The sequence below is a fragment of the Rhopalosiphum maidis genome, chromosome 2 (assembly GCF_003676215.2).
Source record: "Rhopalosiphum maidis isolate BTI-1 chromosome 2, ASM367621v3, whole genome shotgun sequence".
NCBI classification, from domain to species: Eukaryota; Metazoa; Arthropoda; class Insecta; order Hemiptera; family Aphididae; genus Rhopalosiphum; species Rhopalosiphum maidis.
The window spans coordinates 1815138-1834910 of record NC_040878.1 but is presented as its reverse complement, the minus strand read 5'-3'; the positions used below and the strand labels follow the sequence as shown (position 1 = coordinate 1834910).

The 19773-nt window shown below is 31.4% G+C and overlaps 1 protein-coding gene and 1 long non-coding RNA gene across 4 annotated transcripts in view; one reads left to right on the top strand and one right to left on the bottom strand.

Annotated features, from left to right (window-relative positions):
• Positions 1–14562, bottom strand: part of LOC113551060 (proton-coupled amino acid transporter-like protein pathetic) — a 34929-nt gene extending 20367 nt beyond the window's left edge. Inside the window, exons 1-2 of one of the 3 annotated variants that reach the window (XM_026953086.1) lie at positions 13924–14562; positions 13053–13130 (exon numbers count right to left, since the gene is read on the bottom strand). In XM_026953086.1, the coding sequence (XP_026808887.1) occupies positions 13053–13130; positions 13924–13980 (135 nt within the window). In that variant the 5' untranslated portion in view covers positions 13981–14562. The remainder of the gene's footprint in view (positions 1–13052; positions 13131–13923) is intronic. The other 2 variants (XM_026953087.1, XM_026953089.1) reach the window with 2 other exon arrangements.
• Positions 14563–15108: 546 nt separating this feature from the next.
• LOC113554693 lies at positions 15109–17803 on the top strand. Its single transcript, XR_003405292.1, has 3 exons — positions 15109–15361; positions 16611–16703; positions 17739–17803. It is a non-coding gene; the product is annotated as an uncharacterized LOC113554693 (long non-coding RNA).
• The last annotated feature ends 1970 nt before the right edge of the window (positions 17804–19773 follow it).

The following is a 19773-nucleotide window of genomic DNA, read 5'->3' as shown; positions in this document are numbered from 1 at the left end:
AAGTTGAAACAACAGAACTTACAGAACCGACAGGGAACCACCACATTTCGGTGTACGTATCAAAAGCATTCACCGTTGTTCTGACAGACGAATTTATGGCATCCCGAATAGCAAGGTTGTCGATTGATCAGTCTATCCGTGCATGAATATTAATATATATTATACGTGAAATAACAAAATTTAGTTTAATTTCATATCCGTCAATTATAATCCGGCTGGGTATATCAATAATTATGCATCACTCGAGGAGAGAGAGCAAAATGGGCATTTTCCACTATCTGATTTTAAACGCAACCCAAGGTCCAATGATTGTTAGTAAAAAACAGCTATTTTTATAACTCTGGGAAAATTTAATATACTGTAAAAGTACTGGGAGATTAAACATTTTTATTGTAGTTTATTGAAGTTCTTAAATATAGGAGTGTATATAAGATTTGGTATAAATGATGGTGTATGTTTGTGGTGTGAAAAAACATAATATTTTTTACCTGTCTAGATGTTATTATGTATTTTTAAATGCGAGCTATTAATTATGTATTCTTCTTCTACTGTCGAACAGAATGACGCGGATATTACATAAATATTAGATACACGTTTACAGAGATTTGTATGCGGGCATGTACAACCACAATACATATAATATTATACTTCCATCAAATTTTTATTTCTAAACTTATTTTTTTTTTTTATTCCGTCGGTAGTATGTATCAACTACCACAATAAAAATTCTAAACAGCCACTTCTAGATTTATCCGCGTAATTTATAAGAAATCTCTGATAGTATTTAATAGAGAGGGTTTATTTTTTTTTAACTATATATATATATATATATATATATATAGTCTGGTCAAAACTATTGACTTCCTCTATTGAAAACTGAAATTATTTCACTGATAAGGCGACAGTACTGAAATCACCACCGACTTCCGTAAACGTCAAAGACAATTACAACTACCGAAAATAGCGTACGCTTTTATATAAACACAAGCACGGTCTATATGCATACAATATATACTCGTCGCGAAAGCGTTCAAATCGATATTTGGCGGCGGCAGGGTTACAGCCGAATGACGCACGCCGGAGGGCAAAAATAAAATAAAAGCCGTACCCGAGACGACTCGGCCGCGACGGTTAAGGCCAAAGTCCGACGGAAACGACCGTGTCGGGGCAGTAGTGAAAAATCGCTTGCTCGCGCACCCACGCACATGGGTCATACTATTTCACTCAGAAACCAGCAACCGTTGGTGTTTAAATTTGTGTTTATTTTCCTCTGGTTACTTATGGTAAATCCCTAATCGCTCGAATTTAAATCACACTTACAGGCTGTAATTGATTTTCGTAACGCGGGGGTCGCATAATATTATGGTTTATACCCACGACAACAAACTGACCTAACCCAATCCATTGTTGCATAGTGAACACAGTAATAAAGAGTTAGTTGAGTATTGGTACAGAAACTCGGGTATGTTGTGGGAGCTAATCGAAAACAGAACCGATTGAGACTATATTGGTACCTATATTATATTGCAGACATTCGCACACGGCGTGGCATCGGGTGATAAAATATATATTAAAAGCCTGTAGGGAAATACAAGACAAGTATTTTACTTGCCGGTCACGATGATTGTACGATTTAGCGAGAGAGATTGTCGTGACTTTTTTACAATACTACGTATAACATGTGGTTAAAACTTTGGAAGTCACTCTAAGCCATATTTTAATGTACACCTGGATATTTTTACTTAATGCGAATAAAAAAACAAAGTTGATGAATTTATCAGTATAAAATTATACAAATAAAATATGTATGTAAGTCCTGGTTAATGGTTATAGGAAGATAAATCTCAAGTTCTATGTTTAATGTGCCAGTTGACTAAAACAAAAGTTTTTTAATTTAGAATTAATCAACGATGTATTTTAGTTTATGATATATAAAACAGAAATAACGAATCAGTCGACAAAAAAAACGTAAACGATCGTAAAATGTGTAGCGTTTAGATTATCGACATTTGCTTGCGGTATATTTACAGAGGAAAATTTGTTATTTTAAACGATATATATAGGAACTTTACAAGTCTATACCGATTACCGAAACATAGCAATATAGTGCAATACACGCTATTCGCTGTAATATATTGACATTACTTTAAAAAAAGTTGTACGCTATTTTCCAATCAATACGTATGGCGTATATACAACTTAACATTTAGGCGAATACATTTCGATCACATTGAAAATACAAATTGTTATTATACATTATCCATGTCGCACTGCAAAAATAATTTGTTTGCACACGTTTATATATATATATTACATATTACATTGTCCGTAAAAAATGAAAATATAATCGCTGTCATCGTCGGACATGGATCAAAAATATTTGAATGAGGTTTTATTGTTAAACAACAAAACGGTTTCGAAATCTATTCAAATATTAGGTAGTTCCTATTACATTATTACGTCATTCGTCCATGTACATAAACATCATAAATTAATTTTATGATATTATAAAAAACAATGTTCGTCCTTTCAATTCAAATCGAATATAATAATATCCACTACGCAATCATAGGCTAAATTTAAATCGCCCATTGCGTGTATCGCGCTGTTACTCCAAACTGTATAGCATAATTTTGTACAATAATTGGATTTTACAGAAATACCTATCTTTGATATAAAGTTTTGAGTCAATAAGCCCACCGTCGTAATACGGTCATATTTTGTACACGCCATGGTGAAACGTGTGTGTGTGTGGGAGAGTTTGTCATTCGGAAAATTTAAGGCACCCACGCTGGCTGTCGTGGAAACGATTGCCGATTGGTAAACACGAAGTATATTGTTATTGTAATTAAAAGTTATATTTAATATAGGTTAGGTGATAGGTACGTGTCAGTACGTGTCGACTTGGATGATGTAAGGGATATTTTGGTTGAATCGACTAAATGAGTTTTCATAATATAAAATAATATATTGCAGTATTATTATTATTATCATTGTATTATTTGATGTCATCATTATGAAACTCACTTAACTCCAGTTCTGTTTTTTTATTTTCTCGCTCAATTACGCGCGTGTATCCCATCGAATTTTAAGGTACTTAAAAAAACGACGATTGCATAACACTTTAAACACTAGGTGGAGCAGTGTTAAAGTATAAAAAATAATGGGAATTCGATAAAATAATTTTTGAGTTTAAATTTTTCGAATTATTTTATATTATTTATTTTAGTAACATGATTACTGTATAGTATTTTTGGTACATACGCATTTAACTTTATACACATTTTTCACGTATATTAGGGTTAGACAGTGAATAATATTTATGTCATAAACGGCATACAATTCTTAACAAAAGGTATATTACACTTCTTTCGTTATAATGCCCAAACGTGGTGTTTTTTTTTTTTTTTAGGGACACGAGTGTTCAAACGTAATGTGGATTTTGAACACAGAACAGGTAAAAAATAGTTACTAAAAATGCCCCCAATCGTACTGCACCGGTTAAAATACACCGTAATAACAGACACTCGTTATATTATTTTCATTTCTACAGTACATAGTACGGGCCGTGGCATTCGACGATTGTGCGATGCGGTAAACGGATATTTCGCCTGCCGTTTTCGTGAACACGATTCACATGGGTAGGTCACTGGCATGACGTGTTTAATGACACATGTATGTCTTTATTATTTTTACAGTATTAATGGACGGTCAGCGAAGTGCAAAAAAAAACCACTGTAACTGCCCTGACTCGTCTCACTATAGATACACTTTAATTTTCATTATTTTTATTCCTCCGCACCATGCACGTAACTCTTTTGATTGATAATCCACGACGACGACGACGACGACGACCTTTGGGCTTTGACCGCTACTATATCGGCGAGACGATGACGACTTGTCCTATTTTTTTTTACGTTTCACTTTTATTGTACTATTATATTATTATTATTATCAGTTTTATATTGTACATCAGCGCCGCCACTTTTACATTACGCCGAATGTTTGTAATTTATTACGTTTCAGTGTCGGCGTTCGCGGAACACAAGTTTCACCGAAATGATTATAATAATATGGATATTACAGTAAACGATCGTTTCTGTTGAACATACTGATTAATATGTATTTTAGTTTCAATAAGAGCCAAGAAGAATATTGATCACGTACCGAGCAGCTGGTAATTCATTCGGACCAGACGCGAGTCGAAGACATATTTTTCGATTTCATCGGTTCTCGTCAAACAGGTAGAGAACCTACATGCGCACGAGGCTTGAAATCGCAAATACGATGCCCATATCGTGTCGTCGAAATCCGCATTATAAATCACACACATTCACACATCTTACACCGGTTCAATGTAATATACGTACATTATATATACGCAAATATATTATACATCATACACATTACGCGTATATTATGTACATATAATAATGTAGGCATACAGACACATATTATTATACTACACGCAACTCATAATATTATAATAATATATTAAAGTGTTTCAAAACACTGATAATATTATGTTACAATCCGTTACATTACTGTGAAATTGTCACAATGAATATTATTAAAATATCATATATACTGTTGAAAATATTTTATGGTAAAAATATTATGCTTGCACAGGAGACATCTTCCTCCCCCTCTTAACCAACCACCCACCCACAGATATAGGAGTCTTGAACTTCGTCATAATAATATACCCCATTCGTTCAAAGGACATTCTTACATATTATATTATTGTACGTTGTCATGGAAATCGATAGAATACAATAGAAATTGATACAACACCCGTGTTCCGTAATAACTCAAGTACCTAAAGAAATTGTTTAAGGACTAAGAATCGATTTAGAACCAAAATGTTTAATCTCTGATCTGATGTTCTCAATTAACATATAATTAGGATAATCGGATGATACGAACATTATAGGCATAGCCGCTCATATCCGATGGCATTGAATGGCGAAAATTATAGAAAATTAATTTATAATTTTAATGATTTTATATTTTTTCTAAACTAATAATAATTTATAACAAGGCTATTCTGACAAACAATTGATCGAAAAGTATGAACGTTTTGAGTAATATTAGATTTACACAATTTCAACTGAGAAGTCGTCATAAAACGTTATCTGTGATGAAAATAATTATTTTATTTACTTTTTGTATCATTTTTATTTATCAAGTGTTTTTTTTTTTTTTTTAATGACGTATATTTTCAATTTTATATTCCTAAGGATATTTTTTTTAGTATTTCAAAGTATGAAAATCGAATTTCAAATTCATTTGTTTATAGTCAAGATAAGCGGAGTGAAATGTCGCTAGAGTACCACACAAAATGTTAGGTCTTCTACTCTGCTCATTAAAAATATATGCTGTTATTAAGAACTGTAATACTTAAAAAAAAGAAATAGAAGAATAAAAACATAATTTTTCTAAAATATCGGTTTGTAACGACTTCAAATTGTGTAAGTACAATATTTTTATCAATTAAATTCTTAATGTTAAAACGAATTTAACTTTTGGAAAAAATCGTTTATACATTAATTTAATATAAGATATTTTGAACACATTAAATAATAAGTAAGTAAAAATATATGGAGATTTTTAACTAATACAAAGTAAATTTAGCACTCGAAACACGCACTAATAATTAACTGGAGTATATTATTATGCGATGTGCACCAAGAAACCTTGTTTAAAATAAATGTTGGGTTTTTAATATATTTAATATCTTAATTAATTGTACGATAATAATTTACAGTAATTTAATTTAACTTTAAATAATGGCAATAATGGAATAAGCGTTTTGATCATTTAGTTTTTCGTTTTACAACGATATAAAATATTAAAAATATAAAATTCAATTTTCAACATAAAACACAAATTTTATTATTAGTGTTTAATTATAATTAACAAAATGTAAATATAAATGTACATGAAGTACCTTATCTTTTTATAATATAAAATTATAATTGGAATATAAATATGAAAACTGTATAATTTGTTCAACTTTTGTTGATGTATAAAACTAAATTAAAATATAGGTACTTAATTACGGTGTGCAAATAATTTAAATTTAAATTGATTAGCGGTGTTCGCGGAACATAAAATATTGTTATTATATAAATATTAACATACATTTTATAAATATATTTTCAACACGATTACTTTTGTTTGTTTTTATTATTAAGAAAAATATTTAAAAGTTCAAATGTGTGATATTTTTGTTTTTAATGATATTTACAAAAATATATCCTTGAAGGATATTTTATTCGAATCGTATTCTAGGCGAAATAAGAGGACAAAAGGATTAAACAAATTTGTACAAAGAGACTAAAATTAACATCCAGTCCCAGCTTGAAGTTCACCATAAGACATGTCTAATAAGTTAACATAATTGTTTCTACTTAAATTGCATATACCCTTCAACGATTTTTTTTTTTTAATAATAATAATAAAGTAATAACCTAATGTGGATGAACATGCTTGATTAATCAGTCTATATTCACATAAATAAATGCTTCAAAGGTAATAGTATGTAAAAATATCAATAGTTTATTCTATGTGTCACGATAAAGATCGTTTAGTAAACTCATAACCGGAAGGCGGAAGGTAATGTGCAGAGGTCAACGCGATAGGTTATACTTAAACAGTTACACATTAATTATTATCGTTTATTAATGTTTAACTATTTTTCTGCTGTTTCCTTATGTTACGACTGTTACGAGTGTGTCACTACTCACATGTCTAATCTATCTATATAAACGAAGTTCGACGATCATAAAAAAAATAAAAAGCAATCATCAACGGACGTAAAAAAAGATGCTTAAATGGATGAGAACCTACTACGTAGCATAAAAAATCTGGCTTTTTATAATCACGCATGCCTTAAGATATTAAAAAGAAAAAAATAAATAATAAAAATACGCAGGTACATCGGAGGAGGATCTAAGTAATAATTTTATTATAATTCGTCTTACGTAACTTTAATATTATGTAGCAGTCATTTTTACTTACGTCTTACAGACAACATTGTAGACAAATCGTAACAATATCTAGGTCTACTAGCAACGAATAATAATTAATCATTAGAGGATTTAGTCTAAAAGTAATGATATACGAATAATTATGTATTCGGAATAGGAGCACAACGAATCCGATTAGACATTAAGATAGTTCTGGTCCACCGAGTAAGGTACTATGAAAAATTATAACATTCGTGGCAGATATTATAGAAAATAATATAAATTATAAGCATATAATATATATATTTTTGATTTTATTTTATGTTTACAGTTTTTGAACTGTAGTCAGAGGTTTTCACCGGATAATCGCTTTATTCTTAAATTTTTGTTTTGTCTGTACTTGGGTATTAAATATAATATTTGTTATTAAATCCCCAATGGACGCGTTCTGTAGCTCAAACGTACACATAAACAATATTTTACCTGTACATAAAATATATTGTATGGAAACGAACCAAACGCATCGATACTCTAAGTATATAATAACGGTATGAAAAATGAAATATTATTAATTATTGTACTGGATTTTACCGATTTCCAAAAACCGCAACAAACGTTGTTTGGTTGTACAATTTCGAACAATGACCATTATATTAATATACTCGTAGTGAAACATCGACTCGGGACGGCGAAAGGACAGGAATAAAGGATAATAGATTGTATAATTATAAATAATTATTGCTGTTGTCGACGCTAAGCTGAAACATGTAAGAACGTGTAAATTCAAAATTCGTGTGGTATATAACGAAGAAAACACGAGTAAGATCTCTGAAGAAAAGAGAAACAGTAGCGAAACAATATTATTCATCATAATGTAGTGCTGGTTTAGGACGTTCGGACATCGTGCAGGTACCTTATGTATAATAATATTATTATACATACTCCATCTAATGAATTAACCGCGACCGTTCATTGGCCATAAATCTTAAAACAGACTGTGTAAGAAACAACAGTAACAATAATAATAATAATATTACGCTCGAGAAACCGTGTTTATATTATTTTGTGAATAATAATTTGTGTAACCGTAGCCCATGTATAATATACGTCTAGACGTCACAATAGGAATGAAATTATATTGTTTAAAAAATATTTAAATGCTTTGGATTCGAACGATAACATTACGTTATTAAACAAATATAAGCGTAAATATAGTAAATACAGTATATAATAACAATTATGTAAGTACTGAGATATAGGTTGGTGACGTAATACGTTATTAATAGAGTCTTATTACTTATTTATTATGATATAATAATATATTGTTAAAACTCTATAGTTGGTATTCAATTGTACCTAATACGTTTTATATTGATGACCTGTGTACAGCTACTGTAGGGAATATTGTAGTGTAAACGCCATTTATTGAGATGATAATATTGGTATTTATTATAAAGTTTTAAGAAACCGTTATGAATACAGCCTTAGGTCTATTAATATCATATAATAATGATAACACCTATTTTGCACAATTTACATTTTAATATTCGATTACGGTAATGCTTAAGTCTACTATCACTGTCAATTAAGCGGTCCGTTCCTCATTTAAAATCTTTAATAATTATTAAATTAAAAAAAAAGTTGCATATTTAAAAAAAAATGTTGGTTACAATAATTGTATTGCATAATAATTTGAATATTTTTAGGGTAAATTGTAATTGTTACTACACGCCCAGTTCGAAAGAAAAATGTAATTAATTTCAAAATTAACTTCATGAAATTAATTAACGTAATATCGGTACCCTATGTCACAATATTGAAATATATTTCTAATTTAAATTATTATCATTTTTTTTTTTTTTTATAATAACATATTACGTTGTTTACCCGACTCCCCACCCTTACCGGTATACGAGTGTTTTTGTTGCCACAGTGTATGAGATGCCAGATGCTAAATATACATCGGGTCTGTAGGTGTATGGTGGGAGGAAAAGAAATACACCGTTTGACATTCAAGAATTACTTGGATGTTCTAATTTATTTTTAAGTTTGACATGACCTTACCGGGTTTAGAAAAAACTAAATAGCCGGTGCCAGTTAAAAAAATAATATCGATAGGAAAAATTGTACAACCTCTTGCGCGATGTGCAGTAAGAATAATATTTTTAAAATACTATTTTACATTTTTACTCCGTAAGTTATTCTTCAGTCCGTTTTTTACACGACCGTCAGATAAAACACTGCACTAAGTATATTCAAAACAAGCATCGCTCGTACGTGACCAGACTGACTTAAACATTTTCGATTTACGTCCATCCCCGACAGGTCATTCAATGTTAAACAAACCTTGACGTTCCTTAAACAGTTATACTGGACCAGATGTGACGGGGAAACAAACTTTTCAGTTTAATTAAGAAAATGCAAAATCATATCGACCAGCTACTATATACACACACAAAATATATATTATTTTAATAAGTGACCGACTGCCGTTGTAATCTTTCTAGCCGTTTTTATGCAAATGTATGAAAAAGTAAATCCAATATGTAAAAACAAATAGTTAATAGAGCTGTACTGGTAAGATATTTGTATATTTTTAACAAACAAAATAGTGTTTAAATATCGTTCACGTAAAAAAAAATTTTACCAAAATAATTAAATTTAAGTATGTCCATCGAAATATTTTTTAAAAATAAAATGTAACAAAACATAATTGAAAGTCTTTTGAACATTATTTGATAAGTTCCAATTTCCTAAATCATATAACATCTAACTATATAGTGTATATTTAATAGTATTATGAATATTTAAAACAAGAAAAAAATTGAGCATTAAAATATGACGACTATAACATATACGTATTCAATAAATCAAGTTCACAATTTTTGGTATGGAATTCATTCCTCGTGTTACCCGCTTACCCTATTAGAAATCGATCACTTCTGTCCTATAAAAGCCGTCTGTTGGTTAGCCGCCTACCTAACTAAAATAGAACAAAATGTTTGTTCAACAACAAGAGGAGTGGCCGTAATGTTTTAAAGTGCATATTAAAATTTAAAACGCACCACGACACTTTTGTAATGAACCATAAGTATTATTATACAATATGTATACACACGAATTTAAATACATTTTTAATGTGAAAAAACATATACAAAGTTATTTTTGACCGTGTCACAGGGGGTCGCTGTGTTTTCTGAAAAAAAAATAAATAGACGATCGAAATACCTCGTAAAAATAGCATTAAACATTTATACATGAAAGAATATAATTTTAATAATAAATCGTTCAAAGTTCAAACCTACATAAGGAATATTATATTATGGGAATATATAGAAATATATTATATATAATATAATATTATTACACTTAGAGACTTGAGTGGTTAAATAATGACGTGGTGGTTTAATTTTATTCAATGAAATCATTGTTTAATGTGTTGCGTAGAAATAAACTGAATTGTTATTAGTTTTATCGACGATCGCTTCAATTATTCATATTTGAGCGTGTACACTGTTGTGGCAAATATCATATTATTTGAAATTTTTTTTCGTTCTCTAATAACTAAACGTCTTTATACTGATGTCAATGTTGATTGTTTACCAATCGATAACTATTTTTAAAGCCCGGAAGTATATTTAACAGACTTTTAGAACATTGATTAAATGTATTTGCATAATATGCGTCGTGTACATCAGCTATACATAATATGGCCACATGGAAGTGAATAAACGCACATTCACCTATAAATATTTGAAGAATGCGAATAATTTAAGTATATTTGTATTGAATGCCAATATAATAAAAAGAACCTAAATTAACGATTAGTTTATTATATCGTCTCGACGTTTCTCCATTATGGACTATTATAATATTATATAGAAATGGAAGTCGCAAACGAATAATACAATGTAAAACACTAGAAAGAGTACTCGAAAAAACATATTGTTCGACATAGGAAGCTTAAGGGACCACTCGCAAACGAAAAATCGATTGATTGACTCGCAACTATATAATATATTAACATGTAATACGTTATACGATTAACATGCAAATTTAATGTAAAATGAGTCACCATTTCTTTTCGATGTTTGACAAGTCTCGTGACACCATCAACAAAATATTGAATTAAATATTGTTGTGTACACGAACACGTCTCTGAGTAGTTTAGAGTTTAGGGATTATGGGCAAGCATCACTCGTATGTTGTGGATGGTGTTAAAGGTTATTTTTAAGTAGGTAAATGAGATCCCACAAACATAACGTTATTATTGTATGAAATCGGTAAAACCAGTTTGCCCTCTCCGTGTACACTGTATAGTGTATAGGTATGAAGAAAATATAATATAATGCAATATTATTATTATACGCGCATAATCGGGCAGCACAGTAGGATGTTCAAGACTTGAAACTGAAACCCATTTTCAAAGTCATGATTATACTACGAACAAATACCAACAACTATATAGAATTGATTGTGATTTGTAACTAACTGCACAGTAGTATAACGAATCGTGAGGATAGGTTTTCAAAAATGAATTATTTTCGTGATAAAACTCACAAGTTCTGCTGCGATACAATCATAATATAATACAAAATGTCATAATAAGTTTAATTTGAGTGTTGTAGATGTCGGGTATAGTACCCGTTCCGAGAGGATTGCGTGCATTCGCGCGCATGTGGCATCACAATCATATTATTATACACAGAACGTAGTCTACCTATTAACCATCGTTTTTATACCAATAAAATTAATTCAAATAGTTAGTTTAAAGAACTATAACTATAAACTAAAACAACTAGGCATAGACTGCCGACGCAACTGCGCGTAATATAAAATAAATAAAACGCGAATCGCTATTGATATTCCGACCCCCAATACACGTTCAATATTTACACTAGGGAATGATACGAGCAGATTTTAATACCACGTAAAAAGCTGTGTAAATTGTTCGTCGGCGCGTGTGTTGTAATTACTGGCGTCACAATAAAAAACGATATATCGTATACGTGGATGAAAAAAGTGAATTTTATTCGGCGGCGGTGTCTGCAATTTAATATGATGTAAAAATGTTATAGTATTATACTAATGCAGTAGTGATGCCCGTCTATTCGTACGCTGCACTGATGCAGTGGCAAGTTAGCTAGTGTTAAATTTTAATTACAAATTACAATAAATAACAACAAATAACAATAATAATAATATTAGAACAATAACACTGCAGCTTGTAAGCACTACTAATAATAATAATATCTATACATACATAATTATGTATAAACGAATGTATCGTATTATTATTATTATTATTATTATTACTATTATTATCATTAATACTATTATTGTGGTAATTTACTATTACTGCATTTACTGCATGTCTGCATGTGTTATATAAATCGAACTAGGCACAATATTATGGAAACAATAAAAAATAATTAAAAAATACAACGGAATGCAACACTATATTTTCGCGTTGTCCTATTTGAACACTCAGAATGGATGAAAGCGGTCGTCACACGCACACACACAAATGTGTGCGCGGCAAGTTGCGTGAACTAAGTTATTAATAGTTATTTAATATTATAATATTATATTTATATATTATTATAATTTCATACCGTATAGGTATTTAATCGTCTAATATAAATCTATACAAATTATGGTCATCAAAATGTTTCGTTATAACACTGGCGGAGAGTGCAAGTAGGTATACATTTTGACATAATCCCCGCCTGTATAAACGAACAATTTCGTCGACCCTATGTATATTATAATATAATATTATGTCAAAATATTATATATAATATAATAAAATTAAAATAATATTATACCGTCGTGATATAAAATCGTGGCATGCCAACAAACAAGCTCTCGCATGCATTTCAGTTGGAAGAACATTGTTGTTATAACAAAATAAAATAAAAAAAAAACAATGAGTATTATATAAAACATGAAATAATTGTTATTAGGTATATTATGATGTAGAGATAATATCCAAGCGTGTAGAATTTGGGTGAGACAAACGTTATAGAATTCGGTTTTTAAAATACATTTTTTTCTATTAGATTTCCAAAGCATACATACGCACACCTGCAGTCTGTCATCATTGTCGAAAGTCTGTAGGTTTATATCTTCGGCCGAGACAGGTATACCCACCCCGACCTGAAAACGGGTAAGCGTGTCAAGAAAAAAAAGCCGTACCACCAAATATAAATAACAGTATAATAATATTATATATTAATATTATTGTAATATTATGATTACAAGGAACCTATATAGTTAAATAGAAAAATTTGAAGAAAAACACCGATTTTACCGAACGCGAATACGTTTTTGTAATCTTATAGAGTGGGGAACATACCATCACAATTCATTTTATATTACGTAAAATAACATGTATCCACACGACATCAAAACAGTGGTATTTATTATTGACAACACTATATAGACAACCGATATATATATATATATATTATAATAACACGTATACAACATAATATTAACATATAGGAACCCTTTTTTGCGAACCAATGTGCCGCGGTGCGGATATACATATTATGTTAATATATATAGGACCTCGGCATCTGGCCAGCACGTGAGTTGGCGGCCGCGGCGGTGCGATAACACGCGTATCAAACTATCAACCCCCTCGTCGTGCCGGAAAAACGTAAAAAATCGTGTAGGTTCGTGAAAAGTTGGGGAGGGAAACACACGCTGCGCTTTCGCCAAGTGCAGGTGGCAAAACGATCAAATATACTTCCGCCAAACGGCCGAACCAGCGCAAAATCAGTGGCGTTAACATATTCTACCGGACGGTGGTTAGTGGTAGGTGGTGCAAGTGGTGACGGCAGTGTCCCGGGACGGTTATAATATAATAATTAAAATAACGGTATCGCAATATTATAGGTACATTATATAACGTAGAGCGAGCGCGATCGCTGTCGCAATTACTTACCGTCGACTTCAGGGGCACTCCAGCGACGTCTCCGGCGGCGGCGAAATGATGCGACATAGCGGTGCGTCTGGTGCGGTCTGGTGCAGCCGTGTGGTTGTCCGTCGTCGTTAAGGCGCGCTGCAGTGGTGCAGCAGTGGCGGCGGCTGCGGCCGGCGGTCGTGCGGTACGGCGGCGGTCGTTTGGGTGCCGTGGCTACTACTACGTCGGGTAGCTGCGGCGGTGCGAAATTGTTACCAGTTTGCCGGCGACACGGTCAAGAGGAAAAACGGACGTGGTGCGTGCGGGTTATTTACTACGGGGACTCGGGTCTCGTGGGCGTCGGACGTGGGCTTGTGAGGGGTGAGTTAAATTAAATGATAAAATTGTAACTATGTCCCAGAGAGGAGATGTCTAACTTTTTCTCAATATTATTATTATCCGTACGCGGACGACACCGAGAGACGTCGGCTACTGCTGCTACTCCTACTGCTCAGGTGGTAATAATAGTAGTAGTAGTAGTAGTAGTAGTGGTGGTGTTGGCGGTGGTAGTGGCGACGAGAGTGCAATGATCGACAGCTGCAGCAGTGCGTCGTGAAGTACGGTCCGCTGTGAACTGCCGGTGGCGTGTGGTGGCAGCGACGGCAGCGGCGGTCGTCGTCGAGTAGTGCTAGTGCAGCGCAGTGCACCGTCGCGGTCGTCGTAGCTGTCGGCTCTACCCGCCCGCTCACCGCCGTCGACGCCGCCGTCCCGGCATGGTCCCAGCCACCGCGCAGACCGTGCGCACGACGACCGCGTGGGCCACGCCTCCGTTTCTCTTCCGCGGCGCAAAAACGAAAACCATTAATTTCCATTCCCTCCCCACTGGTGGCGAACGGTCGCCAGCGGAGGGGTGTGATACGGAGCGTATACCAACCACCCGCCGCCAACACCACCCCTTTCGCCGGGCGCGTAGGTAGATGGGTTTACTGGAAAAACGTCCGTTCCGCTTTGGCTGCCGAATGCAGGCGGAAGAATTGACGGCGCACGAGTTTTGCGTCGTTTGTTATTATTGTTGTGGTTATTAATATTTAATAATAATTATTATTAATATTATTAATAACCACAACAGTAAATAGTATGATGAGTATTATACGCCACCACTGATATAAGATATCCTTGTCGGATTGTTGTAGGTCGTGATGACGCAATCGCGGTGACGTCGACGATTTTCTTGTCGGGTCAGTATCAAAAAACGCCAGGTAGGTTTTTTTATTTTTAAAATCAAACGTCATCGGGTGGGCACCACCGTCGTTCCAGGACGATAATATTATAATGCATTGTTTTCGACACGATCCATATATGTTCGGTGTAGTTTCGCCGAACCAGGTACGCAAGTAGAAAAGGATTTCTGTGGAAGGGGATTCAACCTTCACTGCAGGTCTACGCGTGTCTGCGTCGAACTATTTCCCCAAGTTCATGGGTAAATATTGAATATATTTTTAACCCACTCAGCCACCCCCTGAAAGTATATTATGTTGTATTATAACCAATAATTAATATGGTTGATTAAGACGCTGACTCGCACTTGTAGGAAGTTTCCTCTTCGCTCGGTGACTGGTGTTCAATGTCTATATGAGAGTATACATATAAGGTTCATTAAAGCAGACTTTCAAACTTTTCAGGCCAGGTACCGCCTTTTGGTCAACCCCAGACTTGAGCCCCCCTTCATAAAAATAATTTTAATAGTCATGTTTAGAGTAACAAGAAAGTTATAAACAAACAACAGATATAGGCTATTATTAATATTAATATTACAAATTTATTTTAAAATAAAATGTATTTTTTATAAAAGGTTTTAATTGATCAGTCATTTCAATGTGATGGGTAGGCTTGTTTTTATTATTACGGACATTTCACAAATTTTTTTCTGTCCTACCAATGCAATGTTTATTTTTAAAATTTTCTTGCGCCCCTCTCCTATAAAGCTTTCGTGGCCCCCCGGAGGGTCGCGCCTCACACTTCGAAAACCTCTGCATTAAAGTATTAAAATTATACATTCGTTTTTAAAGACAGGCCACAAGTACAATGCATTATTATATTATATGTGTTTGTAAAAAAGACACAGTTATACATGCGTATAAAATATATATTATTTTTTCATACAACTATAGAAATAATTGAATATTACAATCCGTCATGTCATGTCGTCTCGTAAAGGTCGCCCGTAAAGGTATTATATAAGGTTTATAGATTATTTTTAAAACTTTTACAACAATATATAGGTACAGCCCGACTCCGACGCTGCACTACTATTGCATATAAAGAAAAACTGTTGGCTTTATGTCATATTATATTTCACTGCCAAATTTATTACATTATACACACACACAATTATCTGCTGCATAAGAAATTCAATTTATTTAAAAATGTGATTAAGAAGTCGTTTTTAAAATGTCCATGTGTACATAATAGAATTCGATCTGTTCTTTTGTTAGACCACTAAATCCTATGTGTTAGTTATATAGATCTGAAGCTTTTTTTACTAATAAATATTCATTGTACACATACAAAATAGCTTCGTTAAAATGAGCATGTTGTGTTATTATATCTGTATATAGTGTATAAAAAATGAAATTTAACGAGCCACAAGATAACAACAAACTTAATTATTATTTTATTTTACTGTTCGTTTATAAAAGTACCAAAATGCAGACTAATGTGCGTTTTAGTTTTTTAGAAGTTCAAAAATATAACGACTTCAACTAAGTATATAATAGCATTCAAATTCAAACAAAATTACCGAAGTGCAACAAAGTCATAAAGTATGTATCGTATACAACTTAAAATATAGTAATAACAAACTGTTATCTAATTTTTAAATAATTTTTCGTTACCATTAACAATTATATCCAATCCATATAAATATTAAAAATGCAATAATATTGGCAAGATAAAAACAAATCATTTCAACATAATATCGAACATTTTAGATATATTTAATTGAATATGTTTCATATCTAAAATTTGTTAGCTACAGGCCTACTGCCTGTTATAACAGGCTTCTCGGTTAGGTATACTCCAATCAGAGGAAGATGTAAGAGGTCGATGATGAATGAAGAATTGAAGAACAATTATGAATAATTAAATATTTTATTATAAACGATACTAAACAAAAATAGTTAGGTACACAGTAATAATTTTAGATTAAATTTTTGCACAACTGACGTGCATTAATTGTACTATGTAATAGTCACGTGAAATATGAAATGATAAAAGTGTATCCATAAGCAAAATAATATTCTGTCATTAAACCAGGGGTTCTTAATAAGACTACAATTAAATTTCAAAAACCCAAATCAAATATGATAACTGATGTACAGGTGCAATTTAAATTTTTCACTTGAGGAAGGAAAAGCTGGAAAAATTTATAACAAACAGACCCATGAGTGACTTTACCTTCCTCCCTTCTTCAACAAGACTTTACCTAGCATTCCTTTTGAAATCTTGCTAGATTTTAATATAATATTTTATTGTTACATTAAAGTCATTATAATGAATATAATGTAATATAATATGACTTATTATAAGCTTTTCTAGATAAAAAAATTGTAACTTTACACACCTTTCTATAGTAAAATAAATGGCACTGTCAATTTTTTTTTTAATATTAAATGTATATTTATTTTATTTAAAAAAAAGTGAATGTACTTTGAAAATTAGTTTAAAATATATTCTATAGAAATGTTGTTGGAAATATTCCTTTTTGTCCGAAATGTATTCAAAAAAGATTTGTAAATTCGTCTTGATACATTGAAGTTCTAAGCTAAGTAAGTCATATTTAATTTTTTGCATTGCAGAAAATAAGAGCGTTCGTGATAAATGGAAATGATTGACACCACTATCTATTGTAAAATGGAATTAAATTGGAAAGACAGATTTATCCGAATTTGTACATGTAAAAATATGTAGGTACCTACTTGAATTTTCATAATTATTTAGTAATATGTTCAATTTTATGATTTAAGTATAAACAAATATTTATTTTCTGTAATTTATTTATACATTTATTACAAAATATAATAAAAAATAAAAAAAGGTTAATATAACAAAATACAATTTTTTTTATGTTATTGAAATACTATATGTATATTTTTCAAATTTTTTTATTACTTGATAAGAATTATTTTTCTTATTCTTCGTGGAACGAGGTATAATGCTTTTTATACTATTTCTCCTCGGTCTATCATTACTATGAATCATGTATATTTAAAAAGCTTAACTCTAATATAAAATCACGACGTAAATCATATAAATATAATTAATAATAATTTATAATCAAACATTCATGTGCTATATGGCCATATATTGTAAGTAATACATATTAAACCGTTGTTGTGCAATTTTTCTTCAATAATATTTGGAACAATCTTAACCTGGAAATAGTTGAAAATTATTATTATAATAGGTACTATTATATAATATTAATTTAAGTATCACTTTGAAACTTGAATTTACCTTTTAAGAGGACGTCAAACCCGTATTTGTTGTCACTGTCTTGTAAGTGCGTGACATAGCAAATTATGCACACTTAGCAGTTCACGTTTAGCTTTATTAGCTTAAATATTAGAGTGAATAACCTATTATGAAACTTAATGGTAAGAACAATTTAATGCGTTTGTTTGTTAGTTTTTTATGATAATTCTGTTTTTAAGTGAATAATAAGGATTTTAAAATTCCGCTATTTTATTTATGCAAAAAAAATTAAAAAATTGAATTATCGTAAAAACCTACATATACGAACGCAGATAAAGTTCTTAGGACAGATAAAGTTTCATATTAGTAGATTCGCTATAATATTAAAGCTAACGAAGCTAAACGCGAACTGCAGAGCGTAAATTTGCTATGTCACACACTTGTGTAAGACGGAGACAACTAATGCGGGTGTAACGCCCTCTTAATAATTCTTTGAATTTTTGTAATTAAAAACACAAAAATCTCCGATGATAAAATACTTAGGTGTATTATTGAGTAACGACGACAATTGATTATCGACTCACATGTCGAGCATAATATATTTATTATTTATATACCTATACACCGAATATTTTTCCCTTATTTTTTTTATTGTTGTTCGATTACTGTAAATGATATATGAAGTCATGTAGAGGATATTGATGAAAATAATAATTACATTTTCATTTGACACAATACGAGGGCTTGAAAAAGAGATTAAAAAATGTGAAAAAGTGTATTTTACGGTATAAATACCGTAGATTGTGTTAATAAAGCACATTAAAAATATTATTATTTCATATTTTGTTAGAGTATCTGCAAGCTACTTAGTATAGTATACTTAGTATACTCATCATTCACATTCTATTTTTTGCAAAAAAAAAAATATTATTAATATTTATTTATCATGAATAATAAATCAGTTATTTAGTTAAAAGAAAATAATTTTTTTAATTATCAAAATAAAACAAAAGTTGATTTAGATATTGCAGCTGAATATTGTCCACTAGTGATAGTTTGATGTAATATATCAGTTAAGATACGTTAATTACAGTTTTCAAGTAAAATAAAACAAAAAAATTAAGCAAAATCAAATACTCTTATAATTACTGTAAAAATATCAACATAATTGTTTATTTTTTTAGATATGCCCACCCACAGGAATACACCCATCTTCATTATAAATTATAATGTTCGATTATTAATTGCAGAGAAAGAACGATGGATATGACATATAGTGTACACACGAATAAAGGATTAATTTAAGATGTAATATACAGAAAAGCTAGTATAAAATTGAACTGGTGATTGAAAAAGTCTGGCATCTGGACTATGATCAATAGACACTAGACAGTATAAATAAATTTGCTTTATTAATGT